The sequence below is a fragment of the Meriones unguiculatus genome, chromosome 3 (assembly GCF_030254825.1).
Source record: "Meriones unguiculatus strain TT.TT164.6M chromosome 3, Bangor_MerUng_6.1, whole genome shotgun sequence".
NCBI classification, from domain to species: domain Eukaryota; kingdom Metazoa; phylum Chordata; class Mammalia; order Rodentia; family Muridae; genus Meriones; species Meriones unguiculatus.
The window spans coordinates 5,472,509-5,492,590 of record NC_083351.1 but is presented as its reverse complement, the minus strand read 5'-3'; the positions used below and the strand labels follow the sequence as shown (position 1 = coordinate 5,492,590).

General features: G+C 41.6%; 1 protein-coding gene across 5 annotated transcripts in view; it reads left to right on the top strand.

Annotated features, from left to right (window-relative positions):
- Rere (arginine-glutamic acid dipeptide repeats) overlaps positions 1 to 20,082 on the top strand; it is a 342,698-nt gene that overhangs the window by 156,585 nt on the left and 166,031 nt on the right. For 4 of the 5 annotated variants that reach the window (XM_021648562.2, XM_021648564.2, XM_021648563.2 and 1 more), the window contains exon 4: positions 4,395 to 4,520. The exons of the other annotated variant lie outside the window; for it this stretch is intronic. In XM_021648562.2, coding sequence (XP_021504237.1) covers positions 4,395 to 4,520 — 126 coding nt within the window. The remainder of the gene's footprint in view (positions 1 to 4,394; positions 4,521 to 20,082) is intronic. 5 annotated transcript variants of the gene reach the window in all.

The window sequence follows — 20,082 nt, the reverse complement described above, 5'->3', positions numbered from 1 at the left end:
CATTAATTTATTTGTAAGAATTTGGAATTCGGGGAAGCTGAGACACTGTGGCATTCAGTAGAGGGGTAGCTGAAAGGATGAATCCAGAATTGCCTTTATGACTATACGATTGGAGCCAGTGCTGGCAAGCCAGCCTGCTTGACAGGTGAGAGTACAAGTCCCAGAAGGTGCTAGCAGCTGCTTCCTCCCTGGCCGCCTGAGCCCTGACCCTTCCCACTAGAGCCTTAGATTCCCCTGCTTGTCTAGAAGTGATTGGTTCACCTAGGCTAGTTGACCAAAAGAATCTGGATTAACATCTTTGCCTCTTTCTTCTGTTGCCCTTTCAGAGGATTCCAGGGTCACATTTGCTATGATGTTTTTGATTTTGATCATCAAGGTGTATTTTATCCCAGAATGCAGTTAGGAGTGTTCACGATTAGTCCTTCCACTGGTATTTATTGGAAACCTGTTCTGTTTTCTTTGTTGAGTCCAAAAGGGAGCACTGAAGAAGTTCAAAATACTGTTTCTTTCCTTAGCAACCTTAGGTTCTAATTGGAGAATTTGTGGCATTACTAGTCATCAGCCATTTCTGGAAAACACTGGATAGGATTGATATGGAAGAAGACAAATTTTTTGTTGTTGTTGTTTGGCAGTAAAAGTATTGACATTCTATAATCTCAAATCTTAAGCATAAATGCAATAATTTTCTACCTAGAAGTAATCATGAATTCTGACTGTTAACAGTGTATTGTTAAAGTCAGTTTTGATTCATCATGCAATACCAAGAAGTTCCTTGTTGTACTGGCTACCACTTGTTTCTTTCTACTGTAATGCTCAGAAGTACTCTATTAATGTTCTGATGGGAATGCTGTTTGAATTCTTGATTGCTATCGTCCATACTTTAGAAGGAAGTATGGTGTGGCTTTCCACACCATAATTGTATAAATGTATGTTTATTTATACCAAATGAGTTTCCAAGGAAGATATATAATTATTACAAACAGCACTTTAGGTAAATCTCATTGGTTTGTTATACTGAACTGGAAAACTTACCCTTAAGAGTAAACTTTGTGTGAGTATGCCTTAACATCCCGGAGAGTATTACAGGCTTCCAGTGCTCTATTAGCTGAGTGAACTCTACTGTGAATGGAGGAGTGTGCTGTTGCATTCCTTATACACCAGACAGTAGTTGTGACTCTGCAGTGAAAAGGCCTCAGAGCAGCTAGATCATTTCACACCCTCTGTGTATTTCCTTGTTAGGTGTTCACAGCTTGTGGCTAGGGGTGGTTGAACTTTCTCTTGAGTTCTAGTTTGTACCCAGAACCCCACTCCAAAATTTCATTACTGTCCATTGTTTTGTTTTGTTTTGTTTTGTTTATTCCTGTGTCTCCTGACAGTAGTACATCAGAAGAGGGCTACAGAGAAATTACCTTCAGCCAAGATTGTACGTATCAGTGAGTTACCAGACTTGTGTACTGTACACAGCTGTTTGAGTCATACTTGGCTGTTGTGATTGTAGCGTGGAACATACAATGCATGGCATCTGGGAATGGTTACTCATTTTAGTGGTGGGTCAGTGTCACTTGAGAGCCTTTTTCTCTGTGAAATGGGTTGGGACCCGAAATCTCCATCATCTTGAACTTGTGTAATTCAGAAGTTGGTTTATGTTAGTCTGGGGCTGAGGTGAAGGTTGGTAGGCTGTGTCGCTTGATAGTTTGAATTTTGACTTCAAGTTGTCTGATTTCCATCTCTATTTCATTAATTGCAGGTTTTTTGTTTTATTTTTTATTTATTTATTTTTTTAATTATAATCTTAGGCAAGTCAACCCATGAAGTTGGAATATAGTGATCTACCCTGCTTGGGACCTTACAAGTAGGTCATTTGTTGATGGAAAATCAAGCGTACAGTTGACTAGGATAGGGCCTGCCCCTCGCATGTTGGTGTTCTTGGCATTACTGGCCTCTTATGTATTTAGAAATTGATGTAGGTAGCTGTATAGTAGTCTGTATGAAGAGTATGACATAAACTGGTCTCTAAGGCAAGAAACGGTGCATATTGAGTAAATTGCTGCCAAACCCTTCTAAAGACCCTACCCGTGTAGGCCACCTGTGTGCTTCTTGCTTGTCTGTTTCTTGTTTTGAAAAGGCTCTTGGGCTTGTGATTCTGTACTACTACCAAGATGTATAGGCATGAGAGACCTCAGCACATGTAGTTTACATTCAGAGGTGAGAGCTGGAATCCTGTTTGGAGTTAGAGGAACATAGCCAGGTGAGTCTGTTGTTGGCTGGCAGCACCCCACATCTCTTTAGATGCAGAGATCTTGGAAGCTTTTCCTTCCCTCCTTCCTTCCCTCCTTCCTTCCTTCCTTCCTTCCTTCCTTCCTTCCTTCCTTCCTTGTCACCATATTCCTTTTGTATCATGTGAATGTCAGTTTAAAATGAATAGAGAAGTATCTTATCTAACTAGAAATCAAAATGAGGCTTTGGGAGCTCACACCTCGTTCATTTCTCAGAGGTCTCTTTTCACAGTGGGCAGGACAAGCTACTTGGAGCTAAAATTTTGATGGTGTTAGCTACTATGAAGCTGGATAATTTATTTTCTCCTAATTTATTTGGATTTTAGGACTCTCAAAAAGTGATTGAAGTTTTGTTTAATTGTATGTATTTGCTTAAAATATTTACTGAACATACTTGTTTAATGTGGACAGTTACACATTCTACTTTTTGTCGAGCTTACAGAGTTTGAGGCAATGGTGTTTGTAGAGGTCAACTGTGCAAGAATATGCTGAAGTCTTGTTCAAACTTGATTCCTTATACTGGAAATTGCCAATTTGTATGTATATATGGATCTTTGTATTAACAATCAACTTGAAATAGTGTCAGAAAACACTTACTGAAAATTAGGGAAGCGTAATATCATCAGTGTTTCCACATTTTTGTGATTAATTTGCCTTGAAAAGACTTTTTTCTTAAATGCTTAAAATGTTGTAATAATCACTTGAACTGTTTATATATTTAAAACAAATAATGCCAACACGTTGAAAAATGCTTTGCTAGGTTTTTAAAAATTGAAACTCTTTATTTGAATGGAGGAAGATTTGAAACTTGAATTTAAATTCTGACTAATTGAATTCCTTACAGAAGAGACTTAACTAGATAATCAGTTTTGTTTTTTGTTTATTGTGAAAAAAATACTGACTATACTGTGTACCGGGGCACACCGTTAGTTGTATTCAGTGCTTGGGTTTATTGTGTTTGGGGAGTCATGGAGCTGTGGTTCCTAATGCCATCAGCTATCAGTATTTTATATCCCATAGGGTATAAAATAGGCTATAGAGAGGGTAAGAATAGAGAGACTGCATGGAGAATAGGATAAAAAAGAATTACATGTAGGAAGACATTAATAATGATGTGATGTTAAACCTTGCTGTTTAATTCTTAAATAATTGTAATAACAGGCTCTTATAAGTATTTGGATTTTGTGTATTTTTAAAAGTTTATTTAGCACCATATGAAAATCAGAGTAGTTAGGATTTTATATGCCATGTGAGCTCGAATATTTGAAGGATGCAGTTTGAAGCTTTTGTCTGAGGTGTCTCTTGCACTTAAGGACCAGTGCTGGCTTTCAGAAGTTGCTTTTCATCCTTTTCTGCTGGTTTTAATGTTTTTAGGGTTTCTTTTTTTAAAGACTTGTAGTACATGTTAAGCTGATTTGGTTTTTTTTTTTTTTTTTTTTTTTTTTTTTTTTTTTTTGTCCCTGGAAGAAATAATGCCTTTCTTGAACTTGGCATGTTAATTACTATTAATTACTCTCACTTTTGGGACATTTTGAGGAAACCAAAACTCACTCCAGTATACTCACTTTTCCTGTTTTAAGCTGTTGTCTATCTCTCTTGCCTTCAGCTTTACAGAATTAGACGAGAGCTTCCAGGAAGTGCAGGGCTTTCTCTGGCCACCCTAACCGCGTGGGTCTTTTCTCCTGTTGAACGCACACCTAATGCTTCCAGCATCTCATCCTAGAAACTCTTCTGAAAGCTCAGTCTGCTCATGGCTCTCCCTGTTGATCTGACACCTGGAATGTGGCTTTTATGATAAGCAAAGCATGCTGCTGTTACTGTGCTTTGGCGCTGTATTACATCTGAACTTGGTTATTTTGAGGGGCACACACCATGCTCTTAAGATGGACCAGGTTAAAGTACAGATCCAGAGGGGTCGCACAGGTGTTGACACTGAAATAAAGAAGAAGCTTTGACCAATGTGGGAAGGTTAACTCCACGGGGAAACAAAGCTTTGGTGCTGTCAGTGGCTCTGTGCTCTTTAAGGATCCTTACAGACACCTGCTTGTGTGCTGAGTGCCCCTAGTAACCAGGATGGAGGTGTTGGGCACCTTAACTTAAAACTGTTTTCTCTTTTAGGTCCACAACTCCCAGGCCTGTTGCAGATCTCCAGCTCCTGCTCTGTGTGACCCCCCAGCATGCTCTCTGCCGGTGGCATCACAGCCACCACAGCACCTTTCTGAAGCCGGGAGAGGGCCTGTAGGGGTAAGGAGAATCCCGTTTTTAAAAGCTATCAGTATTTTATATCCCATAGGGTATAAAATAGGCTATTACCTCCCTTCCCAGAGCCCCTTTAAAAATGTGCTGTATGAAATGTGTTTTTAAAAGAGTAATAAGTACATGCACAGAGGAAGTACAATACGGGACTTGCCTTACCCCTCTAGGACAGTTCCAGAAGGTAGTGGGGTTTGGCGGAGGGTATTTTGGCGCCAGCAGAGAGCATGCTGGGCTGCTGCAAGGAGCAGGAGCTGGCAATCAGCAGCGAGTATGGATGTTGGCAACTGAGATGGGGGAAAGGGGGTAAGTTTAAGTCCAAGTGTGGAATGTGCATTTCCCAAGGCTCATCTGGGACTCCAGGCCCACAAATCTAAACTGTTTGGCTGCTGCCCTCTTCAGCGGACACAGTGAGGCGTTTCTGTAGTTCTACTCAAGAAGCCCTTCAGTGGGCTGGGGCTGGGGGGGGGGGGGCTCTGATAATCCCTCCGTGACATAATGAGAAGATTAGATACATGAGATCGAGCAGGATGCAAGGGCTGTGCTGCACCACCCCTGGAGCCCAGAGCGCACCCAGTGGTGGTCCATGAGGGCTCTTTTATGTGCTTTAGCTTCCCATTTCTGGACTGTGTGCACATTTGACTGCCTTTCTCGATCTTTTTGGAGGACTTAAGTGGTAACTCTTCTAGAAGACAGGTGTCTATTGTTTTTAACTGAGTGCCCAAGACTGTTTATCACTAAAAAAGACTAATTAGACTGATGGATTTATGTTTGCACTGAACTAGAAAATAATGCAGGAGGGCATTACCTCACATGTACATGGATAGTACCAGGTACTGTCAACACATGAGCACTTACTTAGATGTAGTATACAGGATTAGTGTCTTGGCAGGTTATAGCATGTGGGCACATTTTGTGAAAAGGATTAGAATCAAGGAGCTGTACATTTTTGACATATCAATGTGATGTAGATAGGAAAATATGCACATATGCCACAAACAGTATAGACAGTGTGCTGGTTACTCTCAGGGTTGCGAGAAGATGTAGGGTGTCCATGAAGAGCACGTGTGAGTAGGTGCTGGAGGCCGAGGTGAAGGTACAAGGTGGGGCTGAGGTCTCAGAACATTTTAGAGGCTAGACTGCTTAAGACTTATGAGATAGACAGTAGAGATACTTTGAATCCAAGCGAGCTGTCCTCAAATAAGCCATTGTCTCAGAAGAGCCGCTTGAGAGCAGCCTGCAGTATAGAAAAGGCGATGCTGGCTGGGGGCTAGGGCTGGCGCCCACGCAAATGAAGGGCAGGCCTGTAGAGGTTGCTGGAATAATTACAGTAAGCTGGGCGTGGCTGCCCATGTCTGGATTCTCAGTACTCAAAAGGCTGAGACGGGAGGATTGTTTGGAGTTTGAGGCTGTAGAGTTTAACACCCCCATCTCACAAGTGTAACATAACCAGGAGTAATTGTCAAGACAGTGTCATGTTTAGATAGTTGCTGTATTTCTGAAGAATTAGACCCCACCATAAAGGATTCATATGGAAGGAAGCCTTGGATCTCTTGACATAATAAGCACACCCATTGTAAGGTAGAACCTGACAGAGTAGGTAAAATCTTCAGAGCTATAGAATTCACATCTTAAGTGAAAAGTCAGTGGAATTTTGACTGCCTTCATGTGAGACTTCAGTCTTAGACATATCATTCCTTTATGTATTTGAGAAATATGGTTTATCTTGCAGGCTGGTATTTTCTTGATTTACTTGAATCAGTGTGAAGTTAGACAGTATTATTTGCTGTGGTTCTTACCAGGATTTGCTGAATGGATTTTAAATTTTGCCCATTTTTTCTTGGGTTTTAGTAAACTTTGTATAATAACATTAGTGATGATGAGTATTGCTATTTTTCAGCATCCACTGAGGATTTAAATAAATTCATTATTGGTGGAGTCCTTAGATACTACCGTCGGTGTAGATGGGAGGAGAGTTGGTAACATGATAAACCTTCCTTGAGTCAGATGATGCTGCATAAGGCTGATTGTATTGATTGTTCTTTAATGGTGTTTCGTGCTGCCAAAGTCATTCTTGCTGGATCCAGTTGGCAGCGCTCCCGCCCCCATGTGGAGCCGCCATAAATTCTGCAGGCACACAGATCCAGTATATTGTAATGAGAGAGCTGTTGGGAGAAAAAAATTGATTACAGGGTTGCAGACAATATCACTAATGTTCCTTGTCATGATGCACCAGATGTCTTTGCTAATAGACTATTTTTGTTATTTAGTTTTTATGGGACAGCACTCATTGCATCATAATTTGCTTTCTCTGCATACGCAGGTATATGAACTAATTGGATTTAATTTTATGTATTTTTAAGTTACTTGTTCATGTGAGTGTCTGTACTGAAGAGAAAAATTTTGCTAGTTTCCAAGAATCTTCTCCTTGGATGTTTTCTAGCAGAAAGAACTGTGTTCAGTGGTTGCTGATGGGGAAAAACGGAGGATGAAGAAAAGCAAGGGTATCATGCCTGCGTTTTCTTTAGTGTGCTCAGGGACCAGTCCGACTTTTATTACCCTACTCCCAGCTGACTTAAGTACAAACCATATGGCATGCTGGAAGGGGCTGGGTCTGAACAGCCACAGTGCTGCCATTTCTAAATCTACTTTTGTTTCCTCTGTCCTAGATATAGTTCTGCCAGGTTGCATGTGGGCAGAACCTGTCCTCCTCATTGCTAGAACACTAAAGCTGAGTTGGCACATTTAATTATTTAAAATTAACTTTGTAAAGTAATTATTTATTTACTTAAGGAAAAAAAAAAAGACAAGGTCTTCCTGGGTAGTCTTGGCTTCCTTCTGTGTGCAGTCTTCCTTCCTCTACCCTTCTGGGTGCCACCACAGTTAAATGCGTAAATTTTAGCCCTGCCCTATATGTGTTTGAGACTTCTGACTTGGCATAAATAAGACAGTACTATGGGTCAAGCATGATGGTGCACACGTTTTATTCCAGCAGTTACGAAGCATAGGTAGCCAGCTCTCTGTGAGTTCCAGGCCAGTCAGGGCTACATATATAGTGAGACCCTTTATGAAGAAAAGCAAAAACATAATACTGTCATAGTGTTTGAAAAGCTTTTGAGATGGCACAGTGGATAAAGTTACCTGCCACCATGCCTTTACAGTTCAATCTCTGGGGCCCACAAGTTGGAGAGAGAGGACTTACTCCTATAAGCTATCTTCTGGTCTCTAGCACGAGCCTTGGCATCTACACGTGATAAACAGATAACAACTTAGTAATAAAATAATTTTAAAACCCAGCAGTTTCAGCTGGGTTTTGTTTCGGTGTGTTCCTCCACCCCAATAAAAACCAGCAACAAACATTAGCGGTGTCAATGAAGGCTCAATGGGTAAAAGGAGCTTGCCAGCAAATCTGGTAACTTGAGCTCCATCTTCTCCTAAACTAACTTTTGCAAGTTGTCCTCTGCCACACATGCACGAACGCGCAGCACACACACACACATACACACACACACACACACACACACACACACATACACACACCCCTCTCTTGATGCTTGTTTATGCACACAGACAGAACACGTCCACTAATGAAACTTCTGATTCATACAAATTATGGCTTAAGAAACATTAGTTTCCTAAACTAATAATTTGATGTTCTGTCTAGTTGAGCTCTAAATTCCTGAAATTGTTTGGTAGTCTTGTATTTATGTGCATTTTTTTCTGCAAAGATCTTTAACTTTTTACTGTGGATTCTTATCAGTATATGTCAAAGATGTTGAAAATAATCTAAAGTGAAGATTCGGGATGTCAGCCAGGTGAAGTGATTTGCCCACCTCATCCTAGCACTGCAGTGGACGCACAAGGGGATCACTGGAGCCCACAAGCTCAAGAGCAGCCCCAAGGCATAGCAACATCTCCTCCCAAACTCACTCCCATTCCGGCTCTTCAGTGGTCATTTGGGTGAAGTCTTGAGTGTTCACTTTCCCCTGCTTTGGCATTCTTGACACTTCTTCTCTGTGGTTTATTCCATCTAGTAAGATAGTGCTAACCTTCATGTCCTGAGTTCATCTCAGAAACCCAGGTGGTAGAAGACTGATTTCAGCAAGCTGCCCCCTCACTTTAGATATTTCCTGTGGCATACATTCATGCAACCCCCCCCAAGTTTTAAAAAGGTTTTATTTTACATTTCTTTTTTTTTTTAATTTTCTGTGACCTTCTATTCAAAGTACATTTTTTTAGAGTATAAATTTTTTCTCTTCTAATTTTCCCGTGTCCTCCTTCCATCCTACATACCTACTTAACATTTTTTTCTCAGCTTGACCAGTAATGCTGTTCTCCTTGCAAGCATGAATACCTGTGAGGATCATCAGGATCTGTGTTTAAAAAAACAACCAGACACCAGATTGCATGTACTTGTAGCATAGCCCCTAGAAAGCAGATCTCTGGGGTTCATTGGCCCGACAGCCTAGCCTACATGGTGAGTTCTAGGCCATGAGAGCCCCTGTTTTAAAAACCAAAAACCACTGGGTGGTGGTGGTGGTTGGTGCATGCCTTTAATCCCAGCACTCGGGAGGCAGAGGCAGGTATTTCTCTTAAGTTCAAGACTAGCCTGGTCTACAGAGGAAGTTCCAGCCCAGTCAGGGCTGCACAAAAAACCTTGTCTCAAAAAAGCAAAAACAAGAAAACCAACACAAAACCAAGGTAATTAACTCCTGAGTAATGACAACCAGCTTTTGGTCTCTGATTTTTGCATAAATATACCTTTGAACCTGTGTGTGTACACAGAATTTTAGCTTTGTGATTTCCTTTGGAGTAAATCTCATGTATTCCACTAGATGCACCCATCACAGTTCCAGAGCAGGAAGCTGATGCAGAGTATGCGCTGGTTGGACGGAGCTCCTGTGCAGTAAGGGGCTGCTTAGGCTCAGGCATGTCTCCTTTGTTTTGGGTTGTTGTCTTCTCACTAACCCTGTGCTACTCTCCTTGACTGTAAGGGCTGTTCGGAAAGGTATGTTACTGTACCTGCTGCTACGATAAAATACCCCAAGGGGGATGTTGTTAAGGAAGGGAGAGTTAGAGAGTATAGTTCCTTGTAGTTGGAAAGTCATGGTGGCAGGAGCTTGTCATCTGGTCGCCTTGTGTCCCTGGTCAGGAAGCAGTGAGTAGTGACTGTTGTGCTCATCAAGCTTTCCCTGTCTGGGCAGTCTGGGACTGGAGCCCGTGGAATCCTGCTGCCTACGTCCAGAGTGATCTCACTTCAGTTCCCCTAAGCTAGGTAATCACTCACAGACATCCCAGAGGCATGAGTCCTAGGTGATTATGGATCCAGTTGACAGTCAGTCCTAACCGGTACAGATGTTCATATGCTCCTGCACACCGTTTATTTATTTGTTACTTTTATTGTTTGTTTCTTTGTTTTATTTTGTGAGGATATGTCTTATTGGGCTACCCAGGCTGTTAATGAATTCTCAAGCTTAAGTCATTCTCCTGCCACAGCCTCCCAGTTAGCTTTGACTAGAGGCACACACCAACATATCTAGCTCACCATTTATTTATTTTAATTACATATTATTTTTATTCTTGTGTATTTATTTGAATATATATACATATATATGCATGTGTAGCGGGTGTCACATCCCCTGACTGGATTTACAGGTGGTACGCCTAATGTGGGTGCTGGGAACTGAACTCCAGTCTCCTGAGAACAAGCACTTTAACCCTGCTCCACCTCTCCAAACCAAAGAACAGGAATGTTCTGCTTCACCTTGGATGATTCTTTTAAAGCAGTGTGCAGCAGCTCTCCCTGTGGTAGAAGGCTGCTGTTAAGGTCCCTGTGTCAGTATCATTTCCTCTAGCACTACTTCTTCTCTGCCATATTACAGTGTGCTCAGCATGGGAACAGTTAAATGTTGGGACTACCTGTGTAATGTGAAAGTCTAGTGTTCATTTCTTAGATTAACTTCTAGTTGTCAGCAATACAGATCAGTTTACTTTAATCCTCTATTTTAGTTACCTGTTTAAAGTAAACTGGAAGTGTTGGGTTGCCATTTTTAAAGGCAGTGGCAGTAGATTTCACTTACTTGACTATTTTCAGAGACAGTGTTTAAAGAAAGCCTGTGGAAATCATAAAGGAGATTTCCAAGGAGAGGTTTATGTTGACGGATGGTTACAGAGCCTATAAGCTCTATGAGGTGACAAAAATTCTTGAAATTTTTGTTTAATGAGTTTAGTAGAATTTCTGGAAGCATTTGTAGAACTGTGCTTCATAGAAATGGGGATTCCGTCGTGGTGTAGTGGTGGCTCACACCTTTAATCCCAGCACTTGGGAGGCAGAGAAGCAAGTTTGAGGCCAGCCAGGTCTACACAGAGAAACCCTGTCTCAAAAACAAAACAAACAACAACACAAAGAAATGGGGATTCTGGGTAGTGGTGGGAGTGTTGAGTTCTTTGGAGCCAGGATGCTTTTTTTCTATAGCCCAGTAATAGGTTTTCTAGCAAATTCCATTTGCCTTTCAGGAAAGGTAGAAAAAGCACCTGATTCTGTGACCTCATCTTTTTCTTTATTACCTAAGTAGGAAGACGCATGCACAAGGCTACGTTTCTCTAGAAATGGAAGAAGAATGACAAAGAATCCTAGGCTACAGTTAGAGAAATATTGTGTCAGGAAGGTACCGTAGCTATAGTCTTGATGTTGTCATTGAGCTGTAAGGCTGCAGATAAAACACACCCCCTCCACTGAAAACAAAAATCAATACCTACTCCTGGATGGGCTGTATTGTTAACGGCTCACTTGCAGTGTTTCATTATATGGGATTTGCCTGTGCTGGTGATTTGTCCCTGGCATAGGGAGATTTATGAGGTGCTGTGTATTAAAATCAGGCAGTAGGCTTGAGAATCTCTTTGGACGATTCACATCACAATGCTCTTGAACAGATTTGTGATTTTCTTTTGCCTAAATGTCTTTGTTTATTCTTTAAGTTATTGATAGGACACATAAATACACAGTATCCCTACTCCTTACTTATCTTTGTTTTCTTTTTTGCAGCCGTTGATGCCTAGCTAACATTATTTCAATGATAGCCTTTGCAACTACCACGTGCATTGGCATATTTTATCACCCTGCAGTACTGCTCAAGCTGTGTTTAACCATAAATTCTTGCAATGCAAATTAAGTAGAAGGTCATGCTGACTAGACTTGGTGGCAAAGGCTTGTGTTCCCATATGCTTGAGTGGCTGAGGCAGAGGGACTGCATGTTCAAGGCCTGTCTAGGTGACTAAGTGAGGGATGCTGTAATATAAGAAGTGAAGGACTGAAGAGTGGCTCCTGCTCAGGTGTGCTTGGTTGCTGCTTTGGGGCCACAGCTGGGCTTGTTAAACATCAGAGCAACTGCATCCCCTCCGGGAAGTTAGACTCCTTTTCTGTAAAGGGAGATAAAATAGCTTCAGTGTTCAGTGATGGTGTGATGATTATAGTTTTTGTTGGTGGGGGTAGCACTGATTCTGAAGTCTTTTTGTTTTAACCCTGCAAAGGCAAGACTAAGTTAGAGATATTTACAGCAGAACCCCAAGGTGAGGACAAACCCAGTACAGAAACATAGTTGACTACTTCAGACAGCTGCTCAGATTTTAAAACCTTTTCTCTGCTGTGGTTAGGAGCTGGTTATGTGGGAGGGCAGACTCATGAGGAAAAGCCAAAAGAAATCATTGAAATCTGTATATCACAGAACAGAGTCAGTGGTTTTGTGCATGACATCTTGCCTGGTGAGTGTGCAGCTGCTGAAGAGAGGCCGTGCTGTATGAGGCGCTGAGGTTTTCCTGGAGAGGTTGACCTTCGTTGGCTTTGCGTGACCAGGGGGATGGAGTGGGCAGTGTAATCTGCAACTTTGCCAGTCCCATACTTAGCTAGTCCTGTGCTGCCCACACTGGAAGGTTGGGGTGCCCTTGGGTCTGCCTGTTGCCCATGGTGGATGGAGAAGTGCCTTGTTTTCTGCTGTGTGCTACTGTTCCACATGGCCTCCTTTGTTGTGCTGTACGGGTGCGTGCTGGTGTACCCACGCCACGCCACGCCACGCCACGCCACACCATCCCTGGTGTATTATGAGTTACTTGTTTTCACTGCCAGCTTGGCTTTAGAATTTTAATGCCATTTGGTTGCTGGAGTAAATGACGGACACAGGTGATTGTCTGAGTGGAAGAATGCAACACTGGTTCCTGTATATTTTCTCCTAATAATGTAAAGCTTACGTTTAAAATTTTCACCTTGGTTTGCTAGACTGTTGTAATTACAGTTGGAATTCTTGTGAGTATGTTATTTTAACAGAAAACACATCGCCCACTCTCGTTTACAGAGGACTGAGAGCAAGACACTCAGTTGTTCTGTTTTCTACTTGGATGAAGTGACACTTCCCCTGCTCACTTTTAAGGAAATAGGATTACCCTCATCATGTCAGAGCAGGAAGTTGAGTTTTCTAGAGGACCTGGAATATTTTTCATTCTATTGGCTTCTTGTTTGGGTTATAATTTCAGAGACCTGGAAACAAACTTTTGAAAAGTCAACAGTTGTGTTTGAGAATTGAGATGTCAGTTAAAGGTGTGCTTTGCTGTGAATCGAATGGCTGAGTACTTGCTGTGTTAACTGCTGGTAGAAGGAGGAGGTGAAAGCCCGTTTGCTTGCCCTTTCACAGTTGCATGGCTCAGGTCGTCTCCCATGTCCATTGATGCTTGTGGTCTTTAGGATTGCTGAGGGTAAAGCTTTCTCTGTGGTGCTGGTAGTGCTCCATGCTGGCTCCACTGAGTGTCAGCACCATTTCCATAGTGTGTCATCAACTCTGAAGGTAGTTCCTTTTCTTACTTAAACTGGGTTTCTTCCTTCCTAGTGCTGGGGATTGAACCCAGGCTCTTGTGTGGACTAGGCAAGTGCTCTATGGCTAGACTAACTACATCACCAGGCCTTCTGCTTCTCTTAGAGGAGGTAAAATGCCAGTGCCGTTCTCTAGGTATTTGCCATATTGACTTGCATCTGACAAACTGCTGGCGATGTTTTGTAGCTGGGTCACCTTTTTCTTCAGTTCCTTCTGCTTCTCTTAGAGGAGGTAAAATGCCAGTGCCGTTCTCTAGGTATTTGCCATATTGACTTGCATCTGACAAACTGCTGGCGATGTTTTGTAGCTGGGTCACCTTTTTCTTCAGTCTGCTGAACTGAAGCTGTATTCTTAGCTGCAAGGTGCTTGTGAAAGAGAGGCTGGTCTGATTCCTGTACTCTAGAGAGAGCTGTAGTATTTTGTGCAGTTGTTTGGTAATGATTGCTCACATTACCTGTTGATGGATACTTTTTCTTTATTCTCTTTTTCCTTTAAAATTTTTAAGATTGATTTTATATTAATGTGGGTTTTTTTTGTTGTTGTTGCATGTATGCATATATGTTTATACACCATGTGTGTGCCTGGTGCCCACAAAAGTCAGAAGAGATCATCAAATCCCCAGAAACTAGAGTAACAGATGGTTGTGAGCCACCTTGTGGGTGCAGAGAATTGACCTGGTGTTCTGGAAGAGCAGCCAGTGTTCCTAAAGGCTGATCACCTCCAGCTTCTCTTTGTCTTATTATGGAATCAGAATTTCACAGTATAATTCAGGCAGCCTTTGAATTTACAGTCCCAAGTCACTTCCCCAATGCTGGATTAAGCTCATGCAGCACTTTGCCTGCTCTGACAGATTTTTTTAATTATTATTTTATGCATATGGTTGTTTTGCCTCTGTGTTATGTCTGTGTAACACAGGTGTTTCTGGGTTTTGGATCCCCAGGAACTGGAATTAGGTATGATTGTTGAGCCAATATGTAGGTACTGCAACTCAACCCCTTTAAGAGAAACCAGTGCTCCAAACCAGTCCTCCTTCAGTCCTGACAGGTGCCTTTACCCACAGGCCTGGCAGACTTTCTCTGTTAAGGCCAAGTAGTAGACAGTGAGAGTGTCTTCGCCGTGGCCGCTGTTCACTTTGTGGTAGATGTTCCATGTTCAACTGTGTCTTTGTCCAGACAATACTGGTGAGACTGGCAGAGGCCCGGGGCAGCTGGGACCCTAGTCTGCAGGCCCCTGAGCCAATACAAACTTGACAGTTTCCTGCAGCTTGTGTTCTTCTCCCCTTGCTCATGCTGTGGTAATGATGAGGGGTTTGCACAGTTAGTGGAGAATTGGAATAATTTCTTTCCTATATTGGTTGAGCTGGTGAGTTCTTAGGCTGAACCTACACCTTTGCTCATACGAATGTCTCTAGTCTCTTTCCCTCTAATTGTTTTTGTAGAGTAAACATGCAGATAGGTGAAATGACCCTTCCAAGAAGCTGTTGTCAGTGACCCTTGACTATTAAAAGCCCTTGTTTTGAATAGTGCCTTTTACTGTTGGGAACAGCTTAGTGTCTCCTGTCAGCTTTTTTTCCCCTTTGTTAATTAGCTTATACCAATAGAGAAATACGAAACGTTGAATATGCGGAGTGTAATATAGTAATAAAGGGAATTTCCCTTGTTTGTGTTTTTACGCTTCAACAAAATATTCATTGTAGCTGAAGAGTCTTTACTGCCTTTAATGAAAGGTAGGGTTTTCTGTTTAATCTAGAATTTAGCAAACAGTTACTGATTTGAGAAACACCGTAGCCCTTTTTTGTCAGATGGAGTGTCTGACACCATTTAGGTGAAGGAGATTTGCTTAAAGTAGTCCACAATTGTAGATGACTTTTTTTTTTTTTTTTGAATGAGACAGCTATTTGATAATATGTCTTTGTTTCCTGGGAAGTGAGGATGGCTCCATGTCATTAAGTATTTGCTACTAAATAATGTTCAGAAATCTAATCAACAGTGGTTTTTGTAAGTCTTGTTTATATTGGAACACAACAGATTATAATTAACCATGACACAATTTTCCAGTTTTTAAGAAATACTACTATTTTTTGACAGATTTATCTAGAACCAGGGCAGTATTTCAGATTTTTTAGGGTTTTTGTTCTAAGTGTTATTCATTCTTAAATGAGTTACTGCATTGTTGGCTACATTGTTATAAGCCTTAAACCCAGTGTGATGACTTGCTACCATATTCCCAGCTACTTGGGAGACTTGTGAAGAGGATCAGAGCCCAGGAATTTGAGGTCAGCTGGGAAATATAAGAGGTTCCATCTAGAGAACAAATAAATAAAAAGTAAAAAATCACCTTCGAGTTTCTGTCTCTCCATTTTCTTTTTTAAATGCTTGCTGGCCTTATAAAATGTGGCAAACCCTCACTGTAGTCATTCAATCTAATTTTGACTTCCCTGGCTCACTGTGGTGTTTTTTTGATCTTTCTACCCAGTGGTTAACAGACTTCATGTCATTTGTGAGTCCACATTTCTAGTTTACATTGTGTTTTATATGTGAGTGTGATGAGGTAATTTCAGTTCACTGAGAACTAGATTGTTCTTGAAAAAAGGGGACCCAGCTGGCTTCTTGTTCCTAATTCTGTACTGGTTAGCTTTGCTATTGAGACAAGCTATTTAATCTGTTAGGGCATTGGTGTTCATAGCTGTCACATCGAGGTAACACTCACCCTGCTTACTTCTCAGGGTTCTTCTCGTGAAAATATAGCCCTGTGATGCTGTGTTTTGGAAATAAATAATGTAGGCATGTGTTTTTTAGGGCTGTGTCTGTTCTTACATAAAATAAGGTGCTTCTATGGAAGTAGGGTGACACAGAAGGTCTGGTGTGCAGGCTCCTGCTCTGCTCTGATGTCTTCAATGAGGTAGGTGGTTTCAGGTCTCATCCTGGTCACAAATGGCTACTGTGACTCTAATGTGGCTAACAGATTGTACTGTCACCAGCCCACCATGAAATAAATGCAGAAATGGAATGTGACTGATTAGAAACTGTTAAAGCAGTTGATACTCCAGCAGTGTTTTAATTGTGCTTTGTAAGCATGTTGCTCTGCAGTGCACTCATAGACACTGGCTCTCCACAGAAGACAGCTAAAGGCAGGGAGAGACAGGCCAGGGCTTTTCAGTAGTTTGGCTGACACTGGGCACTTGAATATTGATTTTGGCTCTTCTGTAGTACTATAGGAGCTGTTACTGGGGAAAATGATAGCTGAGCAGGAACTGGCACTGTGTGCTGTGGTTGGAACATTCAGTACAGAACTAGATCCCTAACACAGCCCTCCACCCAAATAGTAGTGACTCCTGTAGTTGCAGTCATTTCTGGGATTAGAAAAATTTCATCTCAGGGGCTGGAGAGATGACTCAGCGGTTAAGAGCACTGGCAGCTCTTCCGGAGGACCCTGGGTCAATTCCCAGCACTCATGTGGGAGCTTACAACTGTCTGTAACTCCAGTTCCAGGGGATCTGACACCCTCACACAGACATACAGGTAAAGCACCAATATGCATAAAAAAACAAATTAGTCATTAAAAAAACAAAAGAAAAAGTTTATCTCTCACAAAGAATACACAGAAAGTACCAAAAGCAGAGAGACTGTATGGTTTTGTTTGTAGAAATTAACATTTTCAACAGATTTTATGTCTTTATTTTAGTGATTTAGAACTAAAAATTTCAGCAGAATTACAATTTATTCTTATGAGCTAACAATTATTTTCATGCAGGTAAGATGTGGAAAGATGACTTTAAAAAGGTTTGAAACTGGCGTGAACCTCTTTGTAATCTTGCGTGAGCTGTGTATAGGGTGAAAGTCATTGTTTTTTTTTTTTTTTAATAAGCTTTTATTTTTCCAAATGTACAGCTGATTGAACCTGCTCACGCATCTTCAGCAGCAGCTGAGGCATCTCCATCTTTATGTTTCTGGTGTAAATTACCTGGGCTCAAGGCTTTGAAACCAGTTTGAGAAGCCCTTCACTAAGTAGCTCCTGGAGGGCTGCCCTGGCCACGGAACCAGGCATCTTCAGTCTCTCAGAGACCACAGCTGGAGCAATAAGTTATAACTGGGAACTTCCTCAGTCGTGGATGACTGAGGCAGCCTCACTAAGATGTCGAGAAAAAAAAAAAAAAAAAGCATTAGGGGCGATAAAGACAGGTTCATGAGAATGAACTGGTATTTGGTATAGTGTGTCATGCTTACAGCTCCAGCCCTCAGGATATGGAGTTCAGTGCCTGCCTAAGCTACATTGTGAGATCCTGTCTCAAAAATAAAAACAAACAACAACCACAAAACAAGGGTAGGGCCTAGTGCCGAAGCACACAATTACAGAATATTTAAGTTAGCACTGGCTTCTATTATCTGCTGCACACAGGACATCTGTGGCATGTGTCTGAGGCACGAAGCTCGCCTTGCTATGCTGGGACTGTTCTTATATTTGTGTGCCCCTTTTCCAGTGTTCTGTGATTAGCGGAGCTCTAGCTGATGTTTCACTGAAGCAGATCACAGGTGAAGTGTCTTGTCAGTGCTTGCTTCTCTTTCTCTTTTTATATTGTCTGAATCTCTTTGTATTCACAGAGATGCAAGTACACAGGCAAAACATTTGTATAGCTCATGAATCATTACAATGTGCAGCTGTCTCCCGGGCCCAGTAAGACTTAACTGGCTGCCTGTTGCCTTGTGGTGACAGCTCTTTCTTCCCCATAGAGTTAACTGACACCCGGGTTAGAGCAATCATTTTTTTTTTAATGCCTCATTATTGGGTGTGGCTTTCTAGACACTAGGTTTTCTTGGTCTTAATATATCTTCCAAATCCGTTACATACTTATCTATCTATTTGTCTGTCTGTCTGTCTGTCTATCAAGTCTTCCCCTTCTTCCTTTTGTTTTCATTGATGATAACCAAGGCATTTGACCAGGAGAATCTTGTGCCATCCAAATTTTACTGTTGGCACAGTGCCTGCATCCTCTGCATTCCCTCTGTGTTAGTAGCTGGATCCAGATGTTGTATAGTCTTGGGTCTGATCTGTCTGAATAGAATCATAGTTGTTTTAGTTAATATTCTATTGTTAGGAAGCGACACCATAACTACTGCAATTTTTCTTTGGTTTTTGGTTTTTCAATGCAGGGTTCTTCTGTGTAGCCTTGGCTGTTCTGGACTTGCTTCGTAGAGCAGGCCTGGAACTCACAGAGATCAGCCTGCTCTGCCTCTCCAAGTGCTGGGATTATAGGCATGAGCCACTGACTAGCCACAGCAATTCTTATAAAGGAAAACATTTAATTAAAACTGGCTTACAGTTCAGAGGTTTACTTCATTATCGTCATGGCAGAAAGCATGGCTGCACTCAGGGCATACTTGGTGTTGGAGAGGTAGCTGACAGGTCTACACCTGGATTTGAAGACAGCAGGAAGAGAGACCCTTGGCCTTCAGAAGTCCGGCCCACTCCAACATGTGTACATTTCTACCGGTGCCTCTGGCGACTAAGCACTCATGTGTGAGTGTTTGTGGGCCATTCTTACTTGAATGGACTCATTAGTGTACTATATTTTTGCCAGGGGCCACATAATAATCTGATTTTATTTTATTTTATTTCTATTAATTGAAGCCTTAGGAGTTGTAAGATTGTGAGAGTCTATTTCATTTTCACTTGTTTAGCTGCAATGAGTTTCTGTGGCAGTGCTTCTGCCACTGCCATTTCTTAACCCACATGTACACTTTCTATAGGCAAAATTGAGTGAAGGCTGTCTCTTCCCTTTATTTAGCCAGTTTCCAAACACTACGTTAGTACTCTAATTTGATGGATTTCTGTAATTCTTAGTCCTTAGGGAAGCAAGATTGCCCATCACTGGCTTTGGGGTGCCTCTTGGGGTTGTCTCCTGAGTCTTTGGTTTGATCTCGGGAGTTTGATGCTTTTTTTCTTGACTGTATGTAAAGGTATTCCATCCTTGCACATACCTGCTGAAGAACCAAAAGCCACCCTTTCCATGAAAATTTCTAGTTCCTTCTCCTGGGAAATGATATTTTAAAAGCATAATCTAATTTGTGTTTCACTGCTGCTGGGTTGTTAATTATTTTTAGATCTTTTGCTGTTTTCATGAGTGATGTGAAAATGCATGTGTAATTTAGGGGCAAACCTGACAAGTGCACCTTCGTCATGATGATGCTCCTCATTCCAGTCCCAGATCACAAACAGAGCTGTGTCTGACTTCACTTGGAGTCCAGTCCTTAACTGTCATGTTTCCCCTTTGCTACTGTTCATTTCCTCTTAGGCATGATGGTTGATAGGAATTTATCCTGTCCTTGTTTGTGTGCAGAGTTCATATAAACATCTGTGCTCATTTGGTTCTACTGTCAGCATGAGTTTATTTTGACTTATTGATCTTTTTTTATGTGAGGAAAGTCTGCAAACTATGCTGTCCCTGGAGCCATCCTCTCAGTATAACCGGCGTGTTAGTTTTTATTGAAATGCCTTTTTATTTAGCCCCAGGACCACAAATACTAATTCCTAAATCTTAATGCACTATCTGTCGTGGCTGCCAGTGTTCCAGCATAAAGCCACAAGGGAAGAACTAGGTACAAAACACAAGGCAAAGGCAGACAAAAGAGTATTTTATCTGCTCACCATAGCTATCCTGTACTTTTTGAGTTTCCCCCATAACAGCCTTGCCC